General features: G+C 42.8%; 4 protein-coding genes across 9 annotated transcripts; 1 reads left to right on the top strand and 3 right to left on the bottom strand.

The window, feature by feature from the left end:
• Positions 1 to 5,426: 5,426 nt before the first annotated feature.
• Positions 5,427 to 8,006, bottom strand: LOC121054425. Its single transcript, XM_040523932.1, has 4 exons — positions 7,703 to 8,006; positions 6,956 to 7,615; positions 5,838 to 6,062; positions 5,427 to 5,473 (listed from the first exon to the last, which is right to left on the bottom strand). Exons 1-4 carry the CDS (start codon positions 8,004 to 8,006, stop codon positions 5,427 to 5,429), a joined length of 1,236 nt encoding a protein of 411 aa, XP_040379866.1.
• A 2,095-nt stretch (positions 8,007 to 10,101) lies between these two features.
• LOC102703396 (light-harvesting complex-like protein OHP1, chloroplastic) lies at positions 10,102 to 10,941 on the top strand. The gene is made up of 3 exons (XM_006654170.3): positions 10,102 to 10,386; positions 10,508 to 10,630; positions 10,791 to 10,941. Exons 1-3 carry the CDS (start codon positions 10,252 to 10,254, stop codon positions 10,857 to 10,859), a joined length of 327 nt encoding a protein of 108 aa, XP_006654233.1. The 5' UTR covers positions 10,102 to 10,251; the 3' UTR covers positions 10,860 to 10,941.
• Positions 10,942 to 12,114: 1,173 nt separating this feature from the next.
• On the bottom strand, positions 12,115 to 15,527 carry LOC102708803 (pectate lyase-like). The gene is made up of 5 exons (XM_040523821.1): positions 15,465 to 15,527; positions 15,124 to 15,182; positions 13,655 to 14,887; positions 13,036 to 13,165; positions 12,115 to 12,589 (listed from the first exon to the last, which is right to left on the bottom strand). Exons 3-5 carry the CDS (start codon positions 14,467 to 14,469, stop codon positions 12,374 to 12,376), a joined length of 1,161 nt encoding a protein of 386 aa, XP_040379755.1. The 5' UTR covers positions 14,470 to 14,887; positions 15,124 to 15,182; positions 15,465 to 15,527; the 3' UTR covers positions 12,115 to 12,373.
• Positions 15,528 to 15,543: 16 nt separating this feature from the next.
• LOC102703035 (pentatricopeptide repeat-containing protein At5g50280, chloroplastic) lies at positions 15,544 to 20,793 on the bottom strand. Of its 6 annotated transcripts, none has more exons than XR_001550389.2 (5): positions 19,797 to 20,793; positions 17,899 to 19,340; positions 16,397 to 16,427; positions 16,297 to 16,323; positions 15,544 to 16,209 (listed from the first exon to the last, which is right to left on the bottom strand). XR_001550389.2 is itself a non-coding variant. In XM_006654169.3 (2 exons), exons 1-2 carry the CDS (start codon positions 20,729 to 20,731, stop codon positions 18,020 to 18,022), a joined length of 2,256 nt encoding a protein of 751 aa, XP_006654232.1. In that variant the 5' UTR covers positions 20,732 to 20,793; the 3' UTR covers positions 17,878 to 18,019. The 6 variants fall into 6 exon arrangements, 1 of the variants encoding a protein (XP_006654232.1); XR_001550388.2 differs by adding an exon at positions 17,778 to 17,817 and having other exon boundaries at positions 16,297 to 16,427; XR_005811769.1 differs by having other exon boundaries at positions 15,544 to 16,323.
• Positions 20,794 to 21,389: the final 596 nt, after the last annotated feature.

Genomic DNA, 21,389 nt, shown 5'->3' on the forward strand with positions numbered 1-21,389 from the left:
GGGCCCTTGGTCGTCGCGTTAAGCGGCATGTGGAACTGGGGGCCTGGCACGCGACGCCTTGTTGCCGCATTTAATGCGTCCTACCACCCGCGTATCGAATTTAATGTGACGTGCGAGTGGCGTGGTATGCCATGCCCAGAAATTCTTCACACGAATTTCTGAACTTAATTGTGTGTTAAAATTCCTTGTCCAGGACCAACTAGGGTAAAAAAAGACAATGTTGATTACATTATCATCGTTCTTAGAAACAACTGAAAATAACACTTAAACTAACGAAAATGTAGCGGAAAGATAACGCAGACTAGCACTAGCGTAGCACGGCTCCAATCTACAGACAACAACTTTGACAGCGGACAGCTTACTCCTGAAAGTCACCTCTATCGGATTCAACCTCTAGCTATGAAGGGGGGAAATTACGCAAGGCTGAGTACAAACCACTGTACTCAACAAGTAGTATGGAACAGGAGTAATAAATGATGCAAAGGATCACAAGGGATATGGTACAGTTAATTGCAATAAAACGACATTTAATAAATAACAAAGATTTAAACAAAAGGTAATAAATAAGTAAATAACATTCGTAAAGTACTAACATCACTGTCCAACGCTACGCCACATTGCAACAGGCCCAACCACTACTTAATGTTATACCACATTGCAGTAGTTTCAAGTGAAAGCCAGTTTACTCAAGTCATCAAAGGTTCGACTAATCACAGTGAATATGTCAGTTCGCCCCATGACCGCGAGCACGACTATTCGAATAGATTTACTCTGATAAGAGGTGTACTATTGTACCCACAAGACACAATCCCACTACACTTGAACATACGCCGACATACCACCGTGGACTACCGGATAGGAAACTGTGATAGGACCCGTTGCATAACCCTCCCTATTCAATCGCACCACACTACAGGATTCGCTCCCCCTTTAAACCAAGGCAGGCAACCCTCTCTTGTGCCTAGAAAAATCCGGAAGCAACATAGGTCATCGTTACACAACGATTCCCATCCATACTCCATCACGCTCACCTTAGCCTAGGTACGTCGAATAGTTCGAAATTACACTTCAAATCCCACCGTTGCCCGTCCTGGCTTGTGGTTAGCACTAAAATAAATTTCAGGGTTTCCTGCAAATCGGTTCTTAATTGTCATGGGTGCGACTCTCAAAATCATGCACCCACAACCCACTATTATCAATATTTTAGTTGGCATTAACCCATACCGGGTATTAAATCATCATTATCAGCTATTCAGAACTAGTAATGATTAATGTGTGATCTCATGAGCTACTTGTTCTAAGCACAGCTAAGCATTAACCTAGGCCCAATCTCAATTCAATTTACCCCTGGTACAACATGAATAAAGGTGGATAAAACAACGACACAATAATAGGTTACCCAAAAAACAAATACAATAAATACTTTAATTGAAACAATGCATGTTTGAATAAATAAAGAAGAGATGCAATAATAGGTTCAATATGATCAAAGATGAATGCCACTTTCCTTGTTCTGGTCCCTGAGGTACTTTGGCGATGATTTTGAAGTAAATCGGCGTGTCGGCGGGCTCCGAATCTAAGCGACAAAGCACAAAAAAATAAATAAAACAAGCAAAAACTCTACTGAAACAACACAAGAAAGTATTTTTAATGGATTCTTGGTAATTTTATGAATTTGATTAAATTTGAATGGACTTAAATAGAGACCAGACAAATTAGTTATGAATTTTAGAAGTTTTCTGGGTTTCTTAAGCTAAACTGAAAGTCCTAAATCAATTATTACACAATAAAGCAATGCGCTGACGTCAGCGAGGAGAGAGAGGGGTTGACAGGTGGGGACCACAGGCAGTGAGAGAGGAGGGAGAGGGGAGGATGACAAGTGGGCCCGAGAGGAGGAGAGAGAGGAGGGGGCTGCTGGCTGGCTGACATGGGGGCCCCACGAGGAGGTGAGAAAGACGGGAGAGAGGGTGGCCGACGGGTGGGCCCCGTTGGCCAGCGACCCAAACACAGAGAGGAGGAGGAAGGACAGTGGTCGAATAGAGGAGGGGGAAGACGACGGGCGGGCGGGCGGGCGGGCAGCGGAGTAAGGGGAGGACAGCGGCCGGCTTGGGGAGGTGATGGCAACGGCGTGACGGACACGGCGCCACAACGGCTTGAAGGACTTGTGAGGGGGTTTCTGGCTGCGTAATTGATGAACCGGCAACAAAAGATCTCTCTGTATCTATCCACTGTAAGAAGTTACATTTTCTTTGTTCATCCTACGTGAAATTAAGAATAATATTAATCTATAAACTTGAGCATTCGGTAATATATATACATGCAAAAGAAATGGTACTTACAACGAGATCGTCGTCGACAATGCAAGGACAAACGAAGCATCGTTGGCCGAGAGTTTGCCGTGAAATAGATCTGACAACCTGGCAAAGTTCACCGCAATGACATTCGGGACGTTCCCTCCACGTTGGTAGTCCGTTGGGATCGACCCACCAATCGCGATTCTCAGCCACCATACGCCGTTTGTGTTCAGCCTTCCTTCTGTGGTAGTTCGATATATGTTCACTTCGTGGATAGGGGCGTGAGTCATTGCGGGTGAGATTCTCCCTATGAACCCACTGAATGAATCTACATATTGGGGTTTTGGTACTGAATGAATCTACAAACGTTGGGATTGGTGTTGTGGTCAAACATACCTGAGTCAAGTTTGCACATCTGAAGAACCTCCTCCCCGGACTTTCACTGTGCAACGAGGCCATTAGGATGCATCGGTCATCAAAATAGCAGAATGGACGATCACACCATGGTGGCATACGACTGGCGAAAGGATCCCTTCGCCACTCAAGATGCTCAAGGAATGGAGCCTCTCCCATGGTAAACAAGGAATTGACGATAAGCTTGTTTGTTCAGGTGGTGCGTGAAAGTCGTCGTTGTTATAACGAGCAGCGTCGAAAGTTTGTTGTCGTGATGCGTTCAAAGTTGATTGCGACACCTCGAGCATGGGCTGTTGTTCAGACGAGTGCGTTCTGGTACGGTTGGTGTAACTGGTTCGACGTGACACGACAACTCGGAAAGGGTTGTAACGCCCACGCGCAGGGGCAGAGGCTTAGCAAGGCGACATTCAACTTTCGGTGCCTCGATATATACAATTCTGACTTTCCAGACGTGCCACGACAATCGACTTTCGGTGCGTCACCATCTTCATCAAGTCATAACGTTCGGACACTGAAGCTCACGACAGTCAACTTTTGGTGCCCCTCGACTTTCGGTGCCTCACTCTACATCATGTCAGAACGTCCAGACGCTGAGCTTCACGACATTCAACTTTCGCCGCCCTCGACTTTCGGTGCCTCACTCTGCATCGTGTTAGAACGTCTAGACGCTGAGCTTCAACTTTCGGTGCCCCTTGACTTTCAGTGCGTCACTCTGCATCGTGTTTGAACGTCCTAACGCTGAGCTTCACGACATTGAACTTTCGATGCCCTCTCGCTATAAAAGCAACGACCTTCGCGCACCAACCAAACAAACCATCGTACTCCTCAATTCCTTCTCTACCATGTTAGTGGCTCCATTTGTTGAAGCAAGCTAGCAAACTATGCACAACAGGTAAATTAGGATCGCCAAATAGCTTTTTTAGTTTCTTGTGGTAGTTCAATAGACTACTATTGTGAAATTTTGAAATGCAAATGTAAATTTGTTAAAATTTAAATAAATACCGGAAGAAATTGAAAAGGCTGTTGGTGATCCTAATTTACCTGTTAAGCATATTCTGCTTATAGATAGAAAGCAGTAAGGATAAATTGTTATTCCGATTGTTAATACACCTTAAAAGCAAGGTAAAATCCATACTATATATTAAATTCAGTTTGAAGTTTCGGTTTAATGGTAATATTTGCTAGTGTTTCGATGCTTGAGGCACGGAAAGTAGATTTCTCGTTTAGTTCAATTTTCCCAGTTTATGTGTCTTTTCTGTTCGGTACTGAAGTTAATTTATTTGTGACATTGTATTCACAATTGCTGCTAGAAATGTCATGTAACTTTATTGAAATAACCGTTTGTTCGATGAAATATATTTGTAATACGGTGTGGTTGAGGTGTCCAACGCCATTGGAGGGTTTGCTAGACAACGATAGGAGGAAACTAGGACGAATTTAGGAGAGACCGCGCGTAGTCTTACCAAGTATCGCCGCATCTATGTACGGCTCCCAAACGATGTCGCTCGCCTGAATCCGTTGAACTCCATCACAAACTTTGGGTACGACCGCAACACCTACTTGTGCGCCCACTTCCTCTGCAATAACAAACAGTTCAATAATGTACAACAGGTGGTCATACACGCTGAATAAGAATGTAACGGTTGAGAAACATACTTGGCGACGACACCACAACGTCCCCATCTTGGGGTAATCTATAGGTAAACGCCCTCTGTAAACTTCAAAGTCGTACTCCGATAGGCTGACCTCCGGTCGTCCTATCGTGAACCGCTCCACTACCCACAACTGTAGAAGGAGGGGACATCTAGCGAGAAGAGCGTTCGAGGCCGTCCACGTGCAAGCATCACATAGTGCTCGATACGTCGCCGCTAGCACAGCGGACCCCCAACTCCACTACGACACGAATCCAACATCTGCATCTGCGATGGCCTGTGCGTACCTGATCATGCCCTTCTCCACTAGGTGGCCTGACGTGCTAGTGAACATGACCCACCCAAACAACCAAAGCAGGTAGACTTCCAAGCTGTGCCGCACGGAGTACTCGTCGGCGTGGGGGGCTAGCTTGTCTGACTGCAAAACAATAGTTGAGGTTACAAGACATACAATCTTAATTTCTTTGTCAATTTGCATGTCGTTACTTACCATGAACTACATCAGCCAGTGCTTCGTCAGCCCTGATGCCGTGCACGGATCCATCGCGTCGAGTCTGCCGAGCCCGTGACGACGCTGAACGGGAGCGAAATGCTAAAGGATGTCTGCACGCCACCCCTCCATTCCATCCACAGGGCCAACCGCATCACCTGCGAGAGGGAGTCCCAGGAGGTAGGAGACATCCTATAGTGTAGGGGCTACCTCTCCACATGGTAGGTGGAAAGTGTGTCTCTGGCCTCCATCTGTCGACCAGAGCGGCTAGTAGGGAGCGATCGGCCGACCGCCGCTTCCTCGGGTCCACGTTGTTGGCTAATGGCTCAACAAGCCGGCATAGTGGAAGCAGGCTTGCCTCGCGTAAGCTACAAAAAATATATTTAATTAGTTCGATTCTATTCTAATCAGTTACAATTTATTTCATTAATTGTTCGAACAAATTTTTTTCGTAATGGAAAAGGATAAAGTACCTCGGTACGTGGCGGGGGTCAAGGGGGGTGCCTCCCGGTAAGTGCGTGGACGGAGCGTGCCAAGAGTCGAGTTCCGCTCGGCAGACAGGAACGATCTGTGTGTCTAATCGAGAATCGGATCGAGCAACTCCGGTGTGTCGACGTCCATACCTGCAAAATTAAAGCAAAACGTAAACCTCATGCAATGGAAAAAATTACTAACTTAATACATCGAAAGAACGAATAGTCAGGGTCAATGCGTAAATACTATAACGAGCAAAGAGAACTTATTACATGTCATACAATGAACATCATAAATAGTGACATAACACACAGGGGATCAGGTACGAATGCACCGTGCATACACAGGGGATCAAGTACGAAATACAGTGATACCAAGAACTACACCACCATTATAACAGTAGTAAATTTAAATAGTTGGTCCACACAAATTATTACAATAAACCCGAAGTTCATGCATATATAACTAAATCACGATGAGAGGGCCTCCGACGTGGTCGTCGTGTCGTCATGCCTTCACCAACAGGGCGGCTACCATCAGCTCTAGCTTGTTGCCAAGGGCCTTCCGTGTTGGTGCCAACCGTACTCGTCGATTCACCAGGGCAATTCTTGTATGTATGGCCTTCACCGTCACACCTGCTACAACGCTTCTTCCTTCTCCCAAGCTCGGACTCATCCATATCATTGCGAATTCGTCTTGTTTTCCGACGCCCTGCCTTGTTCCTAACCTTGCTAGGGTCTGATATGAACAACATCTACGCATTACTACTTGTGAATGAACCAGCAATACCGAAGCCATATATCTCCGAACTCCATGTGTGATGTATGGCCTCTTTCTTGAAATACGGAGACACATACATGTTCTCACGTATGCCGCACTCAGCACAAGCAGCAATAACATGAGAACAAGGCCTGTGAAGAAGTCTCGGCTTTTGACAATTGCATGCGCATGTCCCGCCTTCCTTCAGAATGCATTCTTATGTAACCCTTGTACGGTATATGCCATGCCTAGACCGATCGGCACACTGAACCTCAAACCTGTGTTCTCGTGTCCCTTGGGGAATGACTCGATGCTTGCTTGCTTTTATACCTCTCTTCTCCAACTCTTCGGTAATCACCTTGCCGAATGAAAGACTGGGGTTAGTCATATATGGTCCTATGGCTCTGAACCACTCCTGAAAATATTTGCAACTCCCGTGCATTACGAACTCAACGATTGCAACAAGCGGAAGACCTCTCACACCCCGCATAACCCAATTGTACACCTCTGCTAGATTGGTCGTCATCATCCATACCTAGCACCACCACGGTCATGGAATAAGGATCATTTCTCTTTAGATTCATTCTCTATCCAATATGAGAACTTCCTAATGTCATTTGCACGTCTTCTTCTGATGGTAAGTCCATCACCAGGGAGTGCACCTAAGGCTTGCGGCGCTTCATCTTCAGTAGGTACTGGCCTTGTTGACTGTTCTAAATTGTATTTCGTTGTAAGCTCATCTAACTTTCTCCATAGTTTGTTGAACTTCTTTTCCTGATTTTGCGCACAAGGCCTCTTAAACATATCCATAAGTTGATTGTTCTTGAATTGACGGTAAAAGTTAGCACCCATGTGTCACATGCACCACCTACTTTCCACATCTGGCCATTGTGGTGCCAAACCCTCCTCCAAGCTTCCATCTCTCAACAACTCAATAGCACGAAGGAGACCCACATGCCGATCATGAATAAGACAAACACCAGGCCGCATCCGAACAACCGCATCTTTCACGCGCTTCAGAAACCAGTACCAACTATCAGTGTTCTCACTCTCAACAAATGCAAATGCCACTTGTACCACCTGATTGTTACCATCCACACCGATTGCTGTCAAGATTTGACCTTTGTACTTCCCAGTCAGAAATGTACCATCGATGCAAAGTATGGGCCGACAATGAACGAATGCAAACATACATGCACTCAGTGAAAAGAACACACGTTGAAGCACAGCCTGAAGCGGATTTTGAGTCGAAGGGAAGGATTTGATATCATAGAAGCCTCCCGAATTTATCTGTAAAATGACAGCTAGCAGCTTTGAAAGATTATCATATGAAGCTTCGAACATACCAAACCAACGCTCAACAATCTTCTGCTTTGCCCTCCAAGCCTTCGCATATGAGATTGTGTAGTTGTACTTCTCTTCAATGTGTCGAATAATTGACTTTGGTTCATACCCTAGGTTGTTCACAACAGCACCGTACATCTCAGTGGCAATGAATGCAGATGTCATGTTCCTGTGATACTTCTCAACACCTGGAACATGACAATTGTGTCTAGTCACAATTGATACATCCCAGTAATCCTTTCATTTACCCTTGTAAGCTTGTACCCTCCATAGACAAACATTATCTGACTGTCCACACTTCACTTCATACACTGACTTGCTTGACTTCACCACCCAGAACTCTCTCCGTAATAATATTGTCCACTGCTTAACTGCCTCTGTCAAATCCTCCTTGTCCCGATACCTTGCCCCTTGTATGACCTCATTCTCCTTGTACTCCCAAGGCACATGATGCCCTTCTCTAATTTGGAGACCAGAAAAATCCTCATTCGACCATTCTGATGGGTACACATCAACACATTCTTCATCAGTCGATTCCTCATCATCAACCCTCTCATTGTCAGAGTCTTCCCTTTCCATGGCCTCAACTATTTCAGGATGTACCTCCCCTTCATCCGCTGCTCTAGTCGGACCATGTCTTCTCCTTCCTTCCCTTCACCTTCACTACTTGATTCAACATCATCTCCTCTACGACTTGGCCCCTCCTGCTCTTGGGTACTCATTGTCTGAGTTCCCACCTTGTTAAACACTGCAATGTGGATGACGGGTGGCCATCCTTGTTGCATTGTATTTTGCACATACGATCTCTATGTCTCCGTCGACGTCACCGGCATCAATTCCCAAATATTATCTTCTTCCGTCCGGCTTATTATCACTGACAATGTTATATCTTGTGTTTCTGGATCATAACGAAATCTCCTCATTAACCAATTGTGAATACCACCAAATATTCTTTCAAGAGGTCTATCAATGCCCTTAACGGTGTATTTGAAATGAGTAAGATCTACTCCGTAAGAACCATACATGACATTTCTTTCTCCATAGTACAGTGGAAACTGCACTTTACTGGCCATACCTACAACGGGAATGCGTTGTTTTCTTCAACACATCTTTGACGACACTCATTTTAGTGTGCTTATGAATACATATTGTTCATGCGAATTATATTGTACTATATTACATCACTACATTTTTAACTACATCGTTTTTAATTTTGTAAATTCAAATATAACTTACATTAACTTGGCAGTAAACAATATTCTCTTGAACTATATCATTAATTTTTAACAACAATAAGTCCACGCAATACTTGATTGTAGGTTTGATTATATTTTAACTATAAGCGATAAATCATATTTAACTTTCAATGGTAATAGTCCGGTACCAACAAGCAATTATTGTATTTTAATTATGTAAGCGACAATAATAAGAACATGCTAACAACGACAAAAAACAATAGCTTTACATTAACTTAAATGTGCTTAACAATTTCCTTAACTACAACATAAACTACTTTTATTTTCTATTTAACGTAATTATGTTTTACTATGTCTTTTTACACTATAAATAATTTTTGTAGTCACTAAGTTATACTATTAGTAATAAGTTGTACCATTGGTAAATCAGTTATGCACTAAATAAGTTTTTAAATTGTACACTACAAATACACTTTTACTAACTAAAATTAAACAATGACTACATTAATTATGTAGTAAGTAATTTCTTTATTATACAGTATCAATACATTATGTACGAACTAAATTAGACCATCGCTAAATCAATTATCAACTAAATAATTTTCTAAATTGTCGACTGCAAATACACTTTTACTAACTAAATTACACGATGACTACATTAATTATCTAGTAAATAAATTTCTTTATTATATTGTATCAATACATTACGTACGGACTAAATAATACCATCGCTAAATCAATTATCCACTAAATAAGTTTTTAAATTGTACGGTACAAAATAGGCCACCGAATAAACCGCCCTTACATAGGGCGGAAGGGGCCGCCTGCAAAATGGTCAGGCCCCTTCCACCCTCCCCCCGCGGGCGCGTCGGCCGGCCGTGCGAATTTTGCACTTACCCCCTTCCCGCTCTCCGTAAGGGCGGAAGGGGTCTTAGTGCAAAATTGCCGGCTGCGCCGCTAACAGCCGTCCCGCCCGAACGCTGCGCCGTGTGCCACGTCAGCATTTCGCCCTCTAGGAGAGCAGGAGGAGTCTAATCCTGTGATTTTTTAATCGCAAAATTAAAATGGTGAATAATTTAATAAATAAAATTCAAAAAATTCTGTGTATTGATCTTTTACTTCAAACTATATGCAAGGCCCCCTTAACATCTCTAAGAGCAGGTACAATAGCAGGCTATAACCAGCTATAAACATATTTTAAAGAGATAAGAGATGAGAGATAAGAATAGTGAGCTATTAATTTGTAGCTAGTTGTAGCACGAACTCCAAGAACTCCAAGACACAGTGTGTGTATGATATGTGGGACCATGTATTAATACTTTGTAGGTAACTATTATATAAATTAACTATTAAGTTAATTATAGATGAGTTGGAGCCGGTAGCTGGCTATTCTAAATGAACTTCTCTAACCCACCCCCGCCCCCTGCCCTCCACGCCTCCCGTTATCTTCTTCGATAGATTTTTTGTCGTCTGCAACGCGGCCACGTCTCTCCAACCTCTGGACCCCCAGCACACGAGTGGTGGCACATCTCAGTCCTTGCACAAGACCATTGGATCGAGAGAGAGCAAGCAAACACAAGAACTACTCGCCGAAGAGAGAGAAAGCTTTGCTAGGCAGGGCAGAATCAATGGCAGCAACAGCTACACTCGCTGCTCCATCCTTCCTCCTGAGCAGCAGCAGCCACCTGAAGAAGCTCTCTCCATCCCTGCAGCTGCCAAGAACCCGGTCTGTCAGAGTTAGAGCTGCGAAGCTGCCTGCAGGGGTGAGTGGGTCACAAAGCTCTAATTGAAATGCCTCAGCCTGATTGGTAGGTATTGTTGACTCCAAGAAATTGTTTGTTTTTTTGTTAATGGTGGTTTTGTTTGGTTTTGGAACTGTGTCAGGTTGAGGTGCCCAGGGAGCAGCCGAAGCTGAGTGAGCCCTTCCTGGGGTTCACCAAGACTGCAGAGGTGTGGAACTCCAGGGCCTGCATGATTGGCCTCATTGGCACCTTCATCGTAGAGCTGGTAATTGGGCATTTCATCACTTAATTTACAATGTTGGTACTTACTTGGTAGAGCTAATTGAGATGCTGTTTTGTCATTGTATAGCACAATTGGAATGTTTCATTCATTCCTGCGCCTTAGTTTCTGAATGTTTTGTGTTCTTTGTTTTTTTTTTTTTCAGGCGCTGAACAAGGGCATTCTTCAGATGATTGGTGTAGAGGTCGGGAAGGGACTCGATATTCCTCTTTAAATGCTATATATTTTGTATCATACATATTATGAGATTTATGCAGTGAAATTATTATAAAACCGAGGGCTTTTACTTCTGTGTACTAATATCAACAGAGATATATGTAGTATCTGACAGTGTTTAGTTAAAGAGCATTTTTTCTATCCTTAAGGAGGTATCATGAGGTACCACTATTTTTTATATAAAATTTAGTATCTCCTAGTATCAAAAGGTACCAAATTTTACATAGAAAACAGTGGTACATCCTGATATCCTTCTCAAGAATAGTAAAATTGCTGTTAGTTAAACTATTCTGCTCTTAGTTTTCGAAAAAAGAGGAGGAAACCATTCTGCTCGAATGGTGTTGTTTTTCTCCAATCTACAATTCTGTGCATGGATACCTTGGCCGTAGAGGTGATTTTGGAAATTAAACTCATTTTAAAAAGAACATGCGCGCGCTCTTTTTCATTTAAGAACTACAAGATCTCCAACACAGGGCCAGAAAATAGCTGCAGAGGCTGGTCCGATTGAGTTACTCTGCATTTTGTTTTTCTTTTTAATTTGACTGGGAGTCAATATCCATTGTTAATTTGTCTCGCATGGACAGTAATACCACAGGATTGATTTGTCATGGGATTGAATCTGATAGACCAACATAATTATCAGTCCTCTTCAACTGTAGAAACTGAAGATAGACTGACATACTATCAAATATACAGAACATGGTAATAATACGTCCGTTAAACTGAAGATAGACTGACAACTTTCCAATATACATAACATAGTAGTACCTTCGTTTTTAATTGCTCTCTTTATCTCTAAATGTTTGACGCCATAGACTTTTTTATACATGTTTGACCGTTCCTCTTATTTAAAAAATTTACTTAATTATTAATTATTTTTATATCATTTCGCGTATTATTAAATACATTTTTATGTATATATATAACTTTACATATTTAACAAATTTTTTTGAATAAGACAAATAATCAAATATGTATAAAAAATCAACGGCGTTAAACATTTAGGGACGGAGTTCTTGTCACTGGTAACCAATATAATTCTAACTTTGACCATCAATCGATTTTATATGGCCAGATTATGGTGTATGAGGCTTAACTAGATTTTGGATACAACAGACTTTCCAATAGGGAATTTTTTTGTGTATTTATATAACTCTCTCTAAATAAGACGAGCGGTCAAAGTTTGTTCACCTTTTTCCTAACCCAAGAGCGGGCTACAGTATCTAACATCGCTGCAATCTTTTGTACCAAGAACCGAGACAACACCTTTCGCAACACTCAATTAGGAATAGCAGAACCAGTTCCTTGACGATTTATGAACAATTCTCGAGCACAACATTGAGCCTTCTCTATCTCTCTCACAGAGAGTGCTATCATGTTCTACTACCGGATTAACATATAGTTCTGGTGCTGCAATTTATTGACACACAAAACCCCAAAAAAAAAACAAGAAACAATCATCGGAGACAGCAGTAAGCTGTGTTTATTAGCGACGCGTGGTCCGGTTCGTCGTCAGCAAGGTGAGGCCTCGTCGCAGGAGAGAGCCCCAGCCGAGGCCGTCATCGACGGCACAGACGAGGAAGGCCTGGCGAAGGTAGGGGCCTTGAGGTCGGGCCCCGGCTTGCCGGACGCCGTGAAGAACGCGCCGTTGAGCATCAGGTCGCCGTCGGATAGCCAGTTCCAGTTGCGCCACACGCTCTCCGGCACATCACCCTCCCGCTTGGTCACCTGCAGAAATTAATTAATTACATGGCGAATTAATTAATTACAATGTAGAAGCAGGATTTTTCATATTTTTGTAGCCCTTGGCACGGATTGTTGACAGGGAATGCAGTCATCTGGGGTCTTCAGTTCAATTGGCTACTCTTATATTTTGGTATGAAATTTTCGGGTCTGCAGGTCCCCTCCGAAGAATATTCTTTTTTTATAGATCATTCCATTTTCTAATTAATATAAATTAATGTGCTATAATTCAGCCAAAACGTGTTCATTTTCTTCATAAATTTTGGCAATTTCAGTTCTTTTAGTCAGCCCTGAAATTCTGAATGCAACAGTATATGTTAATCAATCAAATTTATATCCAGCCTCCACACCTATCAGATATGTAGCCAGCAAATCAATAAATAAAAGATTAGATGCAAACAACGAAGGCCCATAGCAAGGAGATACATGACCTCTTTGGCTATATCGGCAGAGAATCTGTTGCCATGGCTATGAATTGTCGGTGAAGCACTGGCCCCAATGGCATACATTTCCCAGTCTATGTAATCGTTGTTGATGACGTGGAAGAGCCCAAACCGGCACCTGGCACACAATAGGCAGATCAACAAAAAGAAATTCTCTAAATTATCTTCTACTTGAATAAAGCTAGTAATCAACATGTGTAAATAATGAACGAATTTTCGGCCACCTGACGTATTCACAAATTTTATGTGGTATCTTTTCGCTTTTCGAAGGAAAAGTCAAACATCATATTTGTAAATGAAAATAATTTACGAATAAAAATGTTATAAAGTGTTCACAGCAATCTAAAAGTAAGCCTGAAAAATAAACTACGATGAAAAAAATCTTAAAATCAACTTCAAATTTGCGGTTGAAAATTTAAAATTTGGTTTATAAACAAGATTTATGGGGTTAGTGATGTCGAGACGACGAACCAAGATTTATGCAGCGACAATAGTAGTATTATCTTCTTCCCCGTTGACCTAGTCTCTGGACAGCGTTGACCTCGTCTCTGGATGTGACAGTAAAGCTGCATGCATGCATGCAATGCAACATAGAGGCATTTTTTACCTTGGCATTCTTTGGACGAGACCAGGGCCAAAGCGATTGAAGGCGACGGTGACCTGCATGGCCTTGTCCTGGGTGTAGCCGTCGCTGTGGCCAAGCAGCATCACCTTGTCGTGGTTCCGCAGGAGGTTGTTGGACAGGGTCACACGCGTGGAGCCTTCCACCACGTCGATCAGGCCGTCGGCGCAGTCCTCCAGCGTGCAGTGGTCCACCCACACGTCGCTCGAGTTGTGCACGCAGACGCCGTCGCCGTCCGACATGCCGCCCTTGCCGCTGCCGCCGCTCGCTGCCGCCTCTGCCGCCGCGTCCAGCTTCGGCTTCGGCCGGCAGCCGCGCACGGTGAGCCCGTGGATGACGACGTCGCGCGCGCCCCTCACTGCGAAGCACGCGCCGCCGTCGCCGACGACCACGCGGGCGCCCCGGCCATCGACGGTCTTGCGGGAGGCGACCACCAGCTCGTGCGCCGGGCGGATGGTCATGTCGCCGGCGAACACGATCCAGAGGGGCTCCTCCTGGACGAGGCCGTAGCGGAGCGTCCCGGGGGCCGGCCGCGCCGCGTCGTCGCTGGAGTCGTTCACGACGTACACCGCGCCGCCCTTCCCGCCGGCAGCGCCGCGCCCGAACCCGGGGGCGCAGTCGGCGAGCCGCTGCCGGTTGCTGGCCCAGCCGGGGAAGCAGCGCCAGCAGTCGTCGATCGGGTTGCCGGTGCCGCAGCCCGGTGCAGCATCAGCATCAGCAGTGGCATTGATCGGTAACGGACAAGGGGATGAAATGGCTAAAAATGAGGCGAACAAGCATACAAAGGTGACAAGAACCATTCTTGATGTTGAATTTGCAAGTGATGTTACAGAATGCTTTGCAGTCGGTGTATCAGGTAAGGTTCATATAGATTGTGGGAAAAAACAGGTCGTGAATTCGCCATAACGAATTTTCTTTCAAAGAGAAAATGGTGTATTTGGAGGGTGTTTTGAGCAGAATATTAATTAGAAATGAGCAATCGCATGAACACTGTATGGAAATGTATCATTGTGGTCGTCGTCTGTGTTTTATGGAAGGTCTCTTTTAAGGTTTTTAATCCCAAGATTTGCCAGCAAATTAATATGGTAAGATTTCGTTGATTTCAAACAAATGGTAGTACGTCGCAAAAGAAGATAATGCAACGATCTCCTAATTGAATATGGGAGCACCGAGCACTTACCTATTCTGATACAGAGAAATAACCAGAGCTGCCTGCCCCTGAAAAGAATAATCAGGCAAAGGCCAAAATGGGTTGTAGCCAAACAGGTTAAGAGGAAGCCCATTACCCCAGGAAAACAAGATGCCCAGTGCAGACCCAACAAAGCCCGGCAAGAATTGTGAAAAAAAAAATCGACTGACAATTGGAGAAAAATAGGCCAACTGGCGGATAGCACATGAAGGAAATTTCCACAACTAGAGACCGAAGCAGATTAGCTAGACTCGAAATAACTTACAGCATCAAGGACTGAATTGGCCCAAAGCATGGCACAACTGGCTCCAGTTTTGCATCAACCTGAGCTAAAAAAAAAAAGAAACAACGCTATTACATATTCTGTCATTATAAAGAACATTCATTTGTATAAAGCATTTTGATATAAGGTACTTGGCCTCCCTGAACATGCTAGAATCAAAGGCAGGAGAACTCTGAAGACCAGTACTCTCAAGTAAACAGAATTCATTTTTTAAAATGAGTCGGCACGCTCTGTGCCAACTTGTAAAGCATAAGAAAGAGCTCTAAGGAAAGCTTCCATTTCAGTCTGTAAAGCAACAGCGATATGATAAAGATATCCGTTACCTGCTCAAGCTACCTGGCCATCAGCATCCCTAATAAGTAATAAAAAACCGCCAGCCACCTGAATTGGTGTTGATATCAAATCGCCATCAGCGCCCTATTGAAAACACATAGTTTAATGTTCCGTCTTACTGCATTCAACAATTCAGTATATAACAATTTGGACAGTCTGATGCTGGAGGTCAAAATAATAGCTGCATAGATGACAATATCATCTATAGGGTATATATATATATAAGCTAGTATTATGTACATATCCATAATATTCTCAAATTGAATATGAACTAAAAGACACAAACAACAAAATCAGTTATCTTTCTGTAATGGATAGTGCTAGATATGTGTTGTAGAGGTATACCATAGTATTTCTAAATGTATGCAAAGACAGTAAATTTCTATTTGCTTTCTCAGATTCCTCCTTTCAGAACTCCCTCTTGGGGTCTATTTATAGCCCCAGGATTTGGCTTATACATGATTTTACATTACATAAACAGGATAAAATTGTCTTTCCCCTTTTTCCAGTGCTGCTGTGCCACACAGGGGTTTTAGATAGGCCATCCCCTATGGACCTCAGCTCCCCAAGACTTATTTCCTTCACTCGCTGATTGCTTATCGTAGTCTGTCATCATGATCTGTGAACTGTGCCATGTATCGTGGCCCTTGCCAGATCTTGCGGTCTACGCCACAAATTGTAGTCTTTGGCTCTTCGCCACTCCCATGGCTTGGCTGAAGGATGGTGGCTTGCCTCCTGAAATTAGAGAAAATTGCTACTATGCCATTATCGAAACAGGGATTTGCTGAAATACCACTCGAAATTTGGGATTCGCCAGCATACCACTCTGAAACTGGACTTTTATTCCCTCTGTAGTAAATTAAAATAATTTAGCATTGTGTTCCTCGGTGAGTTGACAAAATTACCATAGACTGTTGCCTACCATCGTGCAGGACAGCTTTCCAATGCCAGCGCTGCTTCAGACAAACCATTGAACGACCGTTAACGGATTGATTTCTTTAAGGAAATTAATTATTGCGTAATAGTACTTAAGAAAATCATGAGAGATGTATTTAGGTGCACACTCAACAGTAGAAGCCAATCTCTAACATTGATTTCTGCAATAGCATATATGCTATAACAGCTTGGCAAGTAATTTTTGAAAGAGTAAATTGCATTGGTGGTACACAAACTTATCGGGTCAGTGCAATCTAGTATATAAAATCGTAAAATGCTCATTATAATGCACAAACTTGTTTAGTCCGAGTGAACCAAGTCCAAAGTGACATATTGTGGCAAATCATGTTTTGTTAGTTGATTAGGATGTCATATGCATATATGAGACCGAGAGAAATGTCATATGTGCAAATATCCTTTATGTAAGCTTTGCATTTATTTTATACTCCATTTTCGTATCTATTTCATACTCTTTTTATATCTTATATATCTTTTATTTACACATAAAATGACTTACTCCATATTTGATTGAACATGTGCATATGCATATAATATTATCTTAACATGTGAGCCTATATGAGATTATAATCGGTGTCTAACTTAGTGAAATTACTCATAACAAATCCTTTTGGCTTTGGTTTGCACGCAGTAGACAAATTTGTGCATGGAAACGGGCGATTTACAAGTTCATGTAAAAAATTGCAGCCACCTCGTGAGTTCATACATTGATAGCGCAATTTACAATTTTTTAAAAGAAGAGTTTGGCAAATAGAATCACTATATTTTGCAAATCTTGTACCATTATGATACATTTATTATCATGTCAAGATTGGTCCCTGTATTTTTTTTTTATAGTCTAAGGATCATGACTAGTCACAACAGTTGTGTACTTTGGTCATCAAAAATGGGAAAAAGAGGCAAAAACATTTTTATTTACAAGAAAGAGGAAAATGGTATTTGGGTGAATGGTGTTCTGGCAAATCCCAAATGCAAAGTGGTGTTTTAGCGAAGTCTTGTTTTGATGATGGTATGATGCAATTTTCTCAAAAAAAATGATATTTGAGAATAACAATCATCTCCACGTCATTTTGAATTGGGTAAATTATTTTCATTTCTCTACTGACTACTGATTGCATGCTGTTAGTCAGCTATCATTCCATGACTTTTGGATGACTTACTAAATTAACCATAAGAATTCTTCAATCCAAGAACCATTGTCAACAAGGGATGGAAGAGAGGTGACATATGAGGAATGAAATAGTCTATACTCTACACTCTATCGTAGTCCATAACATTGAATAGAACATCCGATTAAATAAAAGGCATCTAAATGAACAATTTAAGGCAAACATATGAAATTCATTTACCTGAATAGTCGTCTAGGCCAGCCAATTTAAAACACAAAGCCTTCATGTTTATTAAGACTACTGACATCAGTAAGATAACTAATTGTACTGAATTAATAACACTACAACCGTATTTTCTGACCTGAATGCTTCAAGAGAATTAAAATATGGCGACCATGAAACTTCCAGACCATTCATTTTATATGCCATTGTAATGCACAAGGATGAACATCCGGGATACTGATGTACACATAAGAAAAGCATCACAAAGATCTTTTCCTTGGGTACCCATAAACCTTATTCATCATAGAACGTTTTTTTCTGTTCTTCCAAAACTCATCCTTCTTCTCCTTTCTATGTTTCAAGCTAGACTTTCCTTTTAAGATTCCTACCACAGCACTCCTATCCTTTATGTTCTTTCTTGCAGCTTTCACATCCAATGTATTCAATAACTTTTTATATGACCTAACATCAGGCAACTGTCCACTTCGAACCATCAGCTTGTGGTAATAGAATGCTCTCGAAAAGTCACGGACACGGGCATACGCATAAATCATTGTGGAATATGTCACAGAATCTGGTTTTATTTCCAGAGCAGCCATCTCTTTCAAGAGTTGGGGCAATTTGTAGTGTTGTCCTCCCCTTGCAAAAGCATTCATCAAAATGTTGTATGTCATAACATTTGGCTGTAAACCAGCCCTTCTAAACTCATACATCACATCCATCGCCTGGACATACAGCCCATGTTTTGCCAGACCATCAAGCACCATGTGGAATATTACTCTTGTTCCAGGAACCTTCTCATCGATCATTGATCTCCAAGTCTCCATTAACTTCTCTGTGTCACCAGCTCTCCTAAACATGTCAATCAAAGCTGTATATGTTTCAATGGAAGGCTTAAATCCTTCTCTTTTCATATCCACATATGTCAAAAGAGCTTTTTCATACAGTCCATTAACTGCATATGCACAAAGAAGAGAAGTGTATGTAGAAGATGTTGGCATAATGCCAACTGTCTTCATCCTTAAAAAAGCATCTTCAGCCTTTTCAGTCATTTTCTTCTGTTGCCCATAAGTGTTAATGAGAAAGTTGTATGATCTCGCATTTGGTTGTAGTCCTAAATCTTGCATCTCCAGCAGTAAAGACTCAACAACTTCTGGTTGCAATCTTCTACTGTAAGCACCCATAAGGATATTATAGGTCACTGTTGTCGCACACAAGCCTTTCTCTTTCATCTCAACAAAAAGTCCCTCTGCCTCTTCGATTTGATTGGCTTTGCAGTAAGCATTTATTAATGTGTTATATATGCTCGTGTTTGATGCAATTCCTCTCTTCTCCATTGCTGACTGGATGATAAGAGCTTCTGTTTTCAGTCCCTCATCACAGAAGATCTTGATAAGACAAATGCATATGTCCAAGCTCCACTTGACACCTTTTCTGTCCATCCGTTGGAAGAATTCCCATGCATCCTTGGCAGATGCATTGCCCTTGTTCATTACATTTAGCATGATTAAGGATGTCATGTGATCAGGCTGGATATTGTTCTTTTCCATAAGCTTAAATACTTTCCAAGCATCATCATATCTGAAACAAGTGGAAACATGTTCAACAGAATGAATAATAAATAAATTATGAAATCTACAGTTAGAATGCGCCCCATTAGTATAGTACATACTTGGTCTTCATATTAGTAATGAATGTAGCTGTGTATTGAGAAATCTTCAAACTTAAGAAGGATACTAAATTACTGACATGTTTTCAAACTACCACCAAACAACATATGTGACAGTAGTGTTTCATGTTTGTCCACAGTTTCATACTATCTAGATCTCATTATCACAAGAAGAGCATTGACATGCTACTCAGAAATAGGTGAAAAATCATAGTCAATCAGTTCCACTTATAAGGATTATGGAGATGATACAGAGCACTATTCAGAAATATTATCTATTATCTATTGTTTTTACAGACAAGTTTTGATAACACAAAACTACTAGGTAGAATTAACAAGACAACAAAAGATGGTGTTCAGCCGATCACCTTCCGCAATAGGCAAGACCTGACATTGCAGCGTTGTAAAGGACAGCCTTCCTGAATCTCCTCTCGGGAGGCAAGCCTTCTACAATCTCCAGCACTTCATCGGCCATCTCAGCACGTCCAAGCACCACAACAGCGAGCAGCCATGCCTGCGGGGACAACAACAATGTCTCCTCCGGAGCCTGCATCCAACGGAGGAGGTGGAGGCACCCCAATGCCAGCCCCTCCTCCCCCATCCTCCTCGTCAGCTCCACGCATTCCTCCACGCCGAACGCTGCGTGCCTGTACCCCGCCAAGAACTCGGCAAACGCCTGCCCGTCAGCCTCGTGGCTCCGCGCGAAGGCGAGAATTTCTTCCATGGCCGTGGTGGTGCGCACGGCACCGGCGGCCTCCTCTTGGCCTCGCAAGAAGCAGCCCGGGTCCGACCACTCGCAGCCACTCCCGTCTTCGTCGTCTTCCTCCTCCTCTGGCTGACGCTGTACCTGAACCGGCCATCGGAAGAGGCGGACAGGGGGGTCCCACTCGGCTGCCTCCCCGCCGCCGTCCGCCCCGAGCTCTTGAATCTCCACTCCCCCGGCGTCGTCACCGCGGGTTGCGCCCCACCCAACGCGGCCCCCGCTGTCGCCGTCGCCGTCGTCGTCGTCCAGCGCGCCGACGAGGTGAGCCCCGGAGGGGCCGGCAGGTGGTGCCGACCTCCACCCCTCCTCCTCCTCATCCTCCTCCTCGTCGGCGTCATCTCGCCCCAAGAAACGAGGTCCGCCAGGACGGGCCGAGGAGCGGTGGGTTGGACGCAGCTGGACCGGGGACCGGGGATGGGCGTGGAGGAAGAAGAGCTTGGAGGGCCGGGAGGAATGGAGCGGGCAGCGGAGCCGGATTGGAAGGGTCGTGAGCGGCAAGGAGGAGGAGGAAGAGAGCGGCGGGCGGGCTCGCAGCGTCATCTCTACGGGCGGCCAAAATCGCCCAAGAGTCCTAGAGTTTAGATTTTTTTTGCCCCTAGCTATACAACTTTCAAAAGAAAATCCCACCTTTCAAAAGAAAAGGTAGTTTTGTCTTAATTCGTATGCTAATATGAAGTATATTCGTCAAAAGATAAATCAAAGCAAGTATAGAAAGTTGGATGCTATGAAACGGAGAGTAGGCTTTAGCTTATTTATTTTAGAAGAGATAAACTTCTTTAAAAGGGTAGATACTGTTCTACTGACTCCGCTTTAAAATAAATTCACTTTTTATATTTTAGATACAACGTTTTTACTATTTGTCTTATTTGAATTTTTTTACGATTAATATTGATATTGTTTGTAGATGATAAAAGATAAATAGTACTTTATGCGTGAATATTTTTTAAAAAAATTTTGTACAAAATTTTTAAATAAGACGAATGGTCAAACTTTGGACAAGAAATCGAAAAATAAAATTATTACGGGACAGAGATAACAATCACTTGAGTCATGGCGAGAGAAAACTACTTACCTGAGTCATGTGAGAGAGAAGTACATAAACACAAGTGATTATGTACAAGGGGCGTGTGTATGCGACTTGTGCGTGAATGGTCCGTTAAAATTGGCTCTTATATATATTTTTTTTATAGTTTTGTTT

This window comes from Oryza brachyantha, chromosome 5 (genome assembly GCF_000231095.2).
Source record: "Oryza brachyantha chromosome 5, ObraRS2, whole genome shotgun sequence".
NCBI classification, from domain to species: Eukaryota; Viridiplantae; Streptophyta; class Magnoliopsida; order Poales; family Poaceae; genus Oryza; species Oryza brachyantha.

Excerpts from the sequence above, each read along its gene's own strand:
- LOC121054425 (XM_040523932.1), bottom strand. The coding sequence starts at position 8,006 with ATGGAAAGGGAAGACTCTGACAATGAGAGGGTTGATGATGAGGAATCG. Across the intron at positions 7,616-7,702 it reads TGGACAGTCAGATAATGTTT|GTGTTGAGAAGTATCACAGG; the intron begins GTCTATGGAGGG and ends GTCATGTTCCAG. Across the intron at positions 5,474-5,837 it reads TAGCCGCCCTGTTGGTGAAG|GTATGGACGTCGACACACCG; the intron begins GCATGACGACAC and ends TTAATTTTGCAG.
- LOC102703396 (XM_006654170.3), top strand. The coding sequence starts at position 10,252 with ATGGCAGCAACAGCTACACTCGCTGCTCCATCCTTCCTCCTGAGCAGC. Across the intron at positions 10,387-10,507 it reads CTGCGAAGCTGCCTGCAGGG|GTTGAGGTGCCCAGGGAGCA; the intron begins GTGAGTGGGTCA and ends GAACTGTGTCAG. Across the intron at positions 10,631-10,790 it reads GCACCTTCATCGTAGAGCTG|GCGCTGAACAAGGGCATTCT; the intron begins GTAATTGGGCAT and ends TTTTTTTTTCAG.
- LOC102703035 (XM_006654169.3), bottom strand. The coding sequence starts at position 20,731 with ATGACGCTGCGAGCCCGCCCGCCGCTCTCTTCCTCCTCCTCCTTGCCG. Across the intron at positions 19,341-19,796 it reads GGTCTTGCCTATTGCGGAAG|ATATGATGATGCTTGGAAAG; the intron begins GTGATCGGCTGA and ends CACTTGTTTCAG.
- LOC102708803 (XM_040523821.1), bottom strand. The coding sequence starts at position 14,469 with ATGGTTCTTGTCACCTTTGTATGCTTGTTCGCCTCATTTTTAGCCATT. Across the intron at positions 13,166-13,654 it reads CTCGTCCAAAGAATGCCAAG|GTGCCGGTTTGGGCTCTTCC; the intron begins GTAAAAAATGCC and ends ATTGTGTGCCAG. Across the intron at positions 12,590-13,035 it reads CTGCCGATATAGCCAAAGAG|GTGACCAAGCGGGAGGGTGA; the intron begins GTCATGTATCTC and ends TAATTTCTGCAG.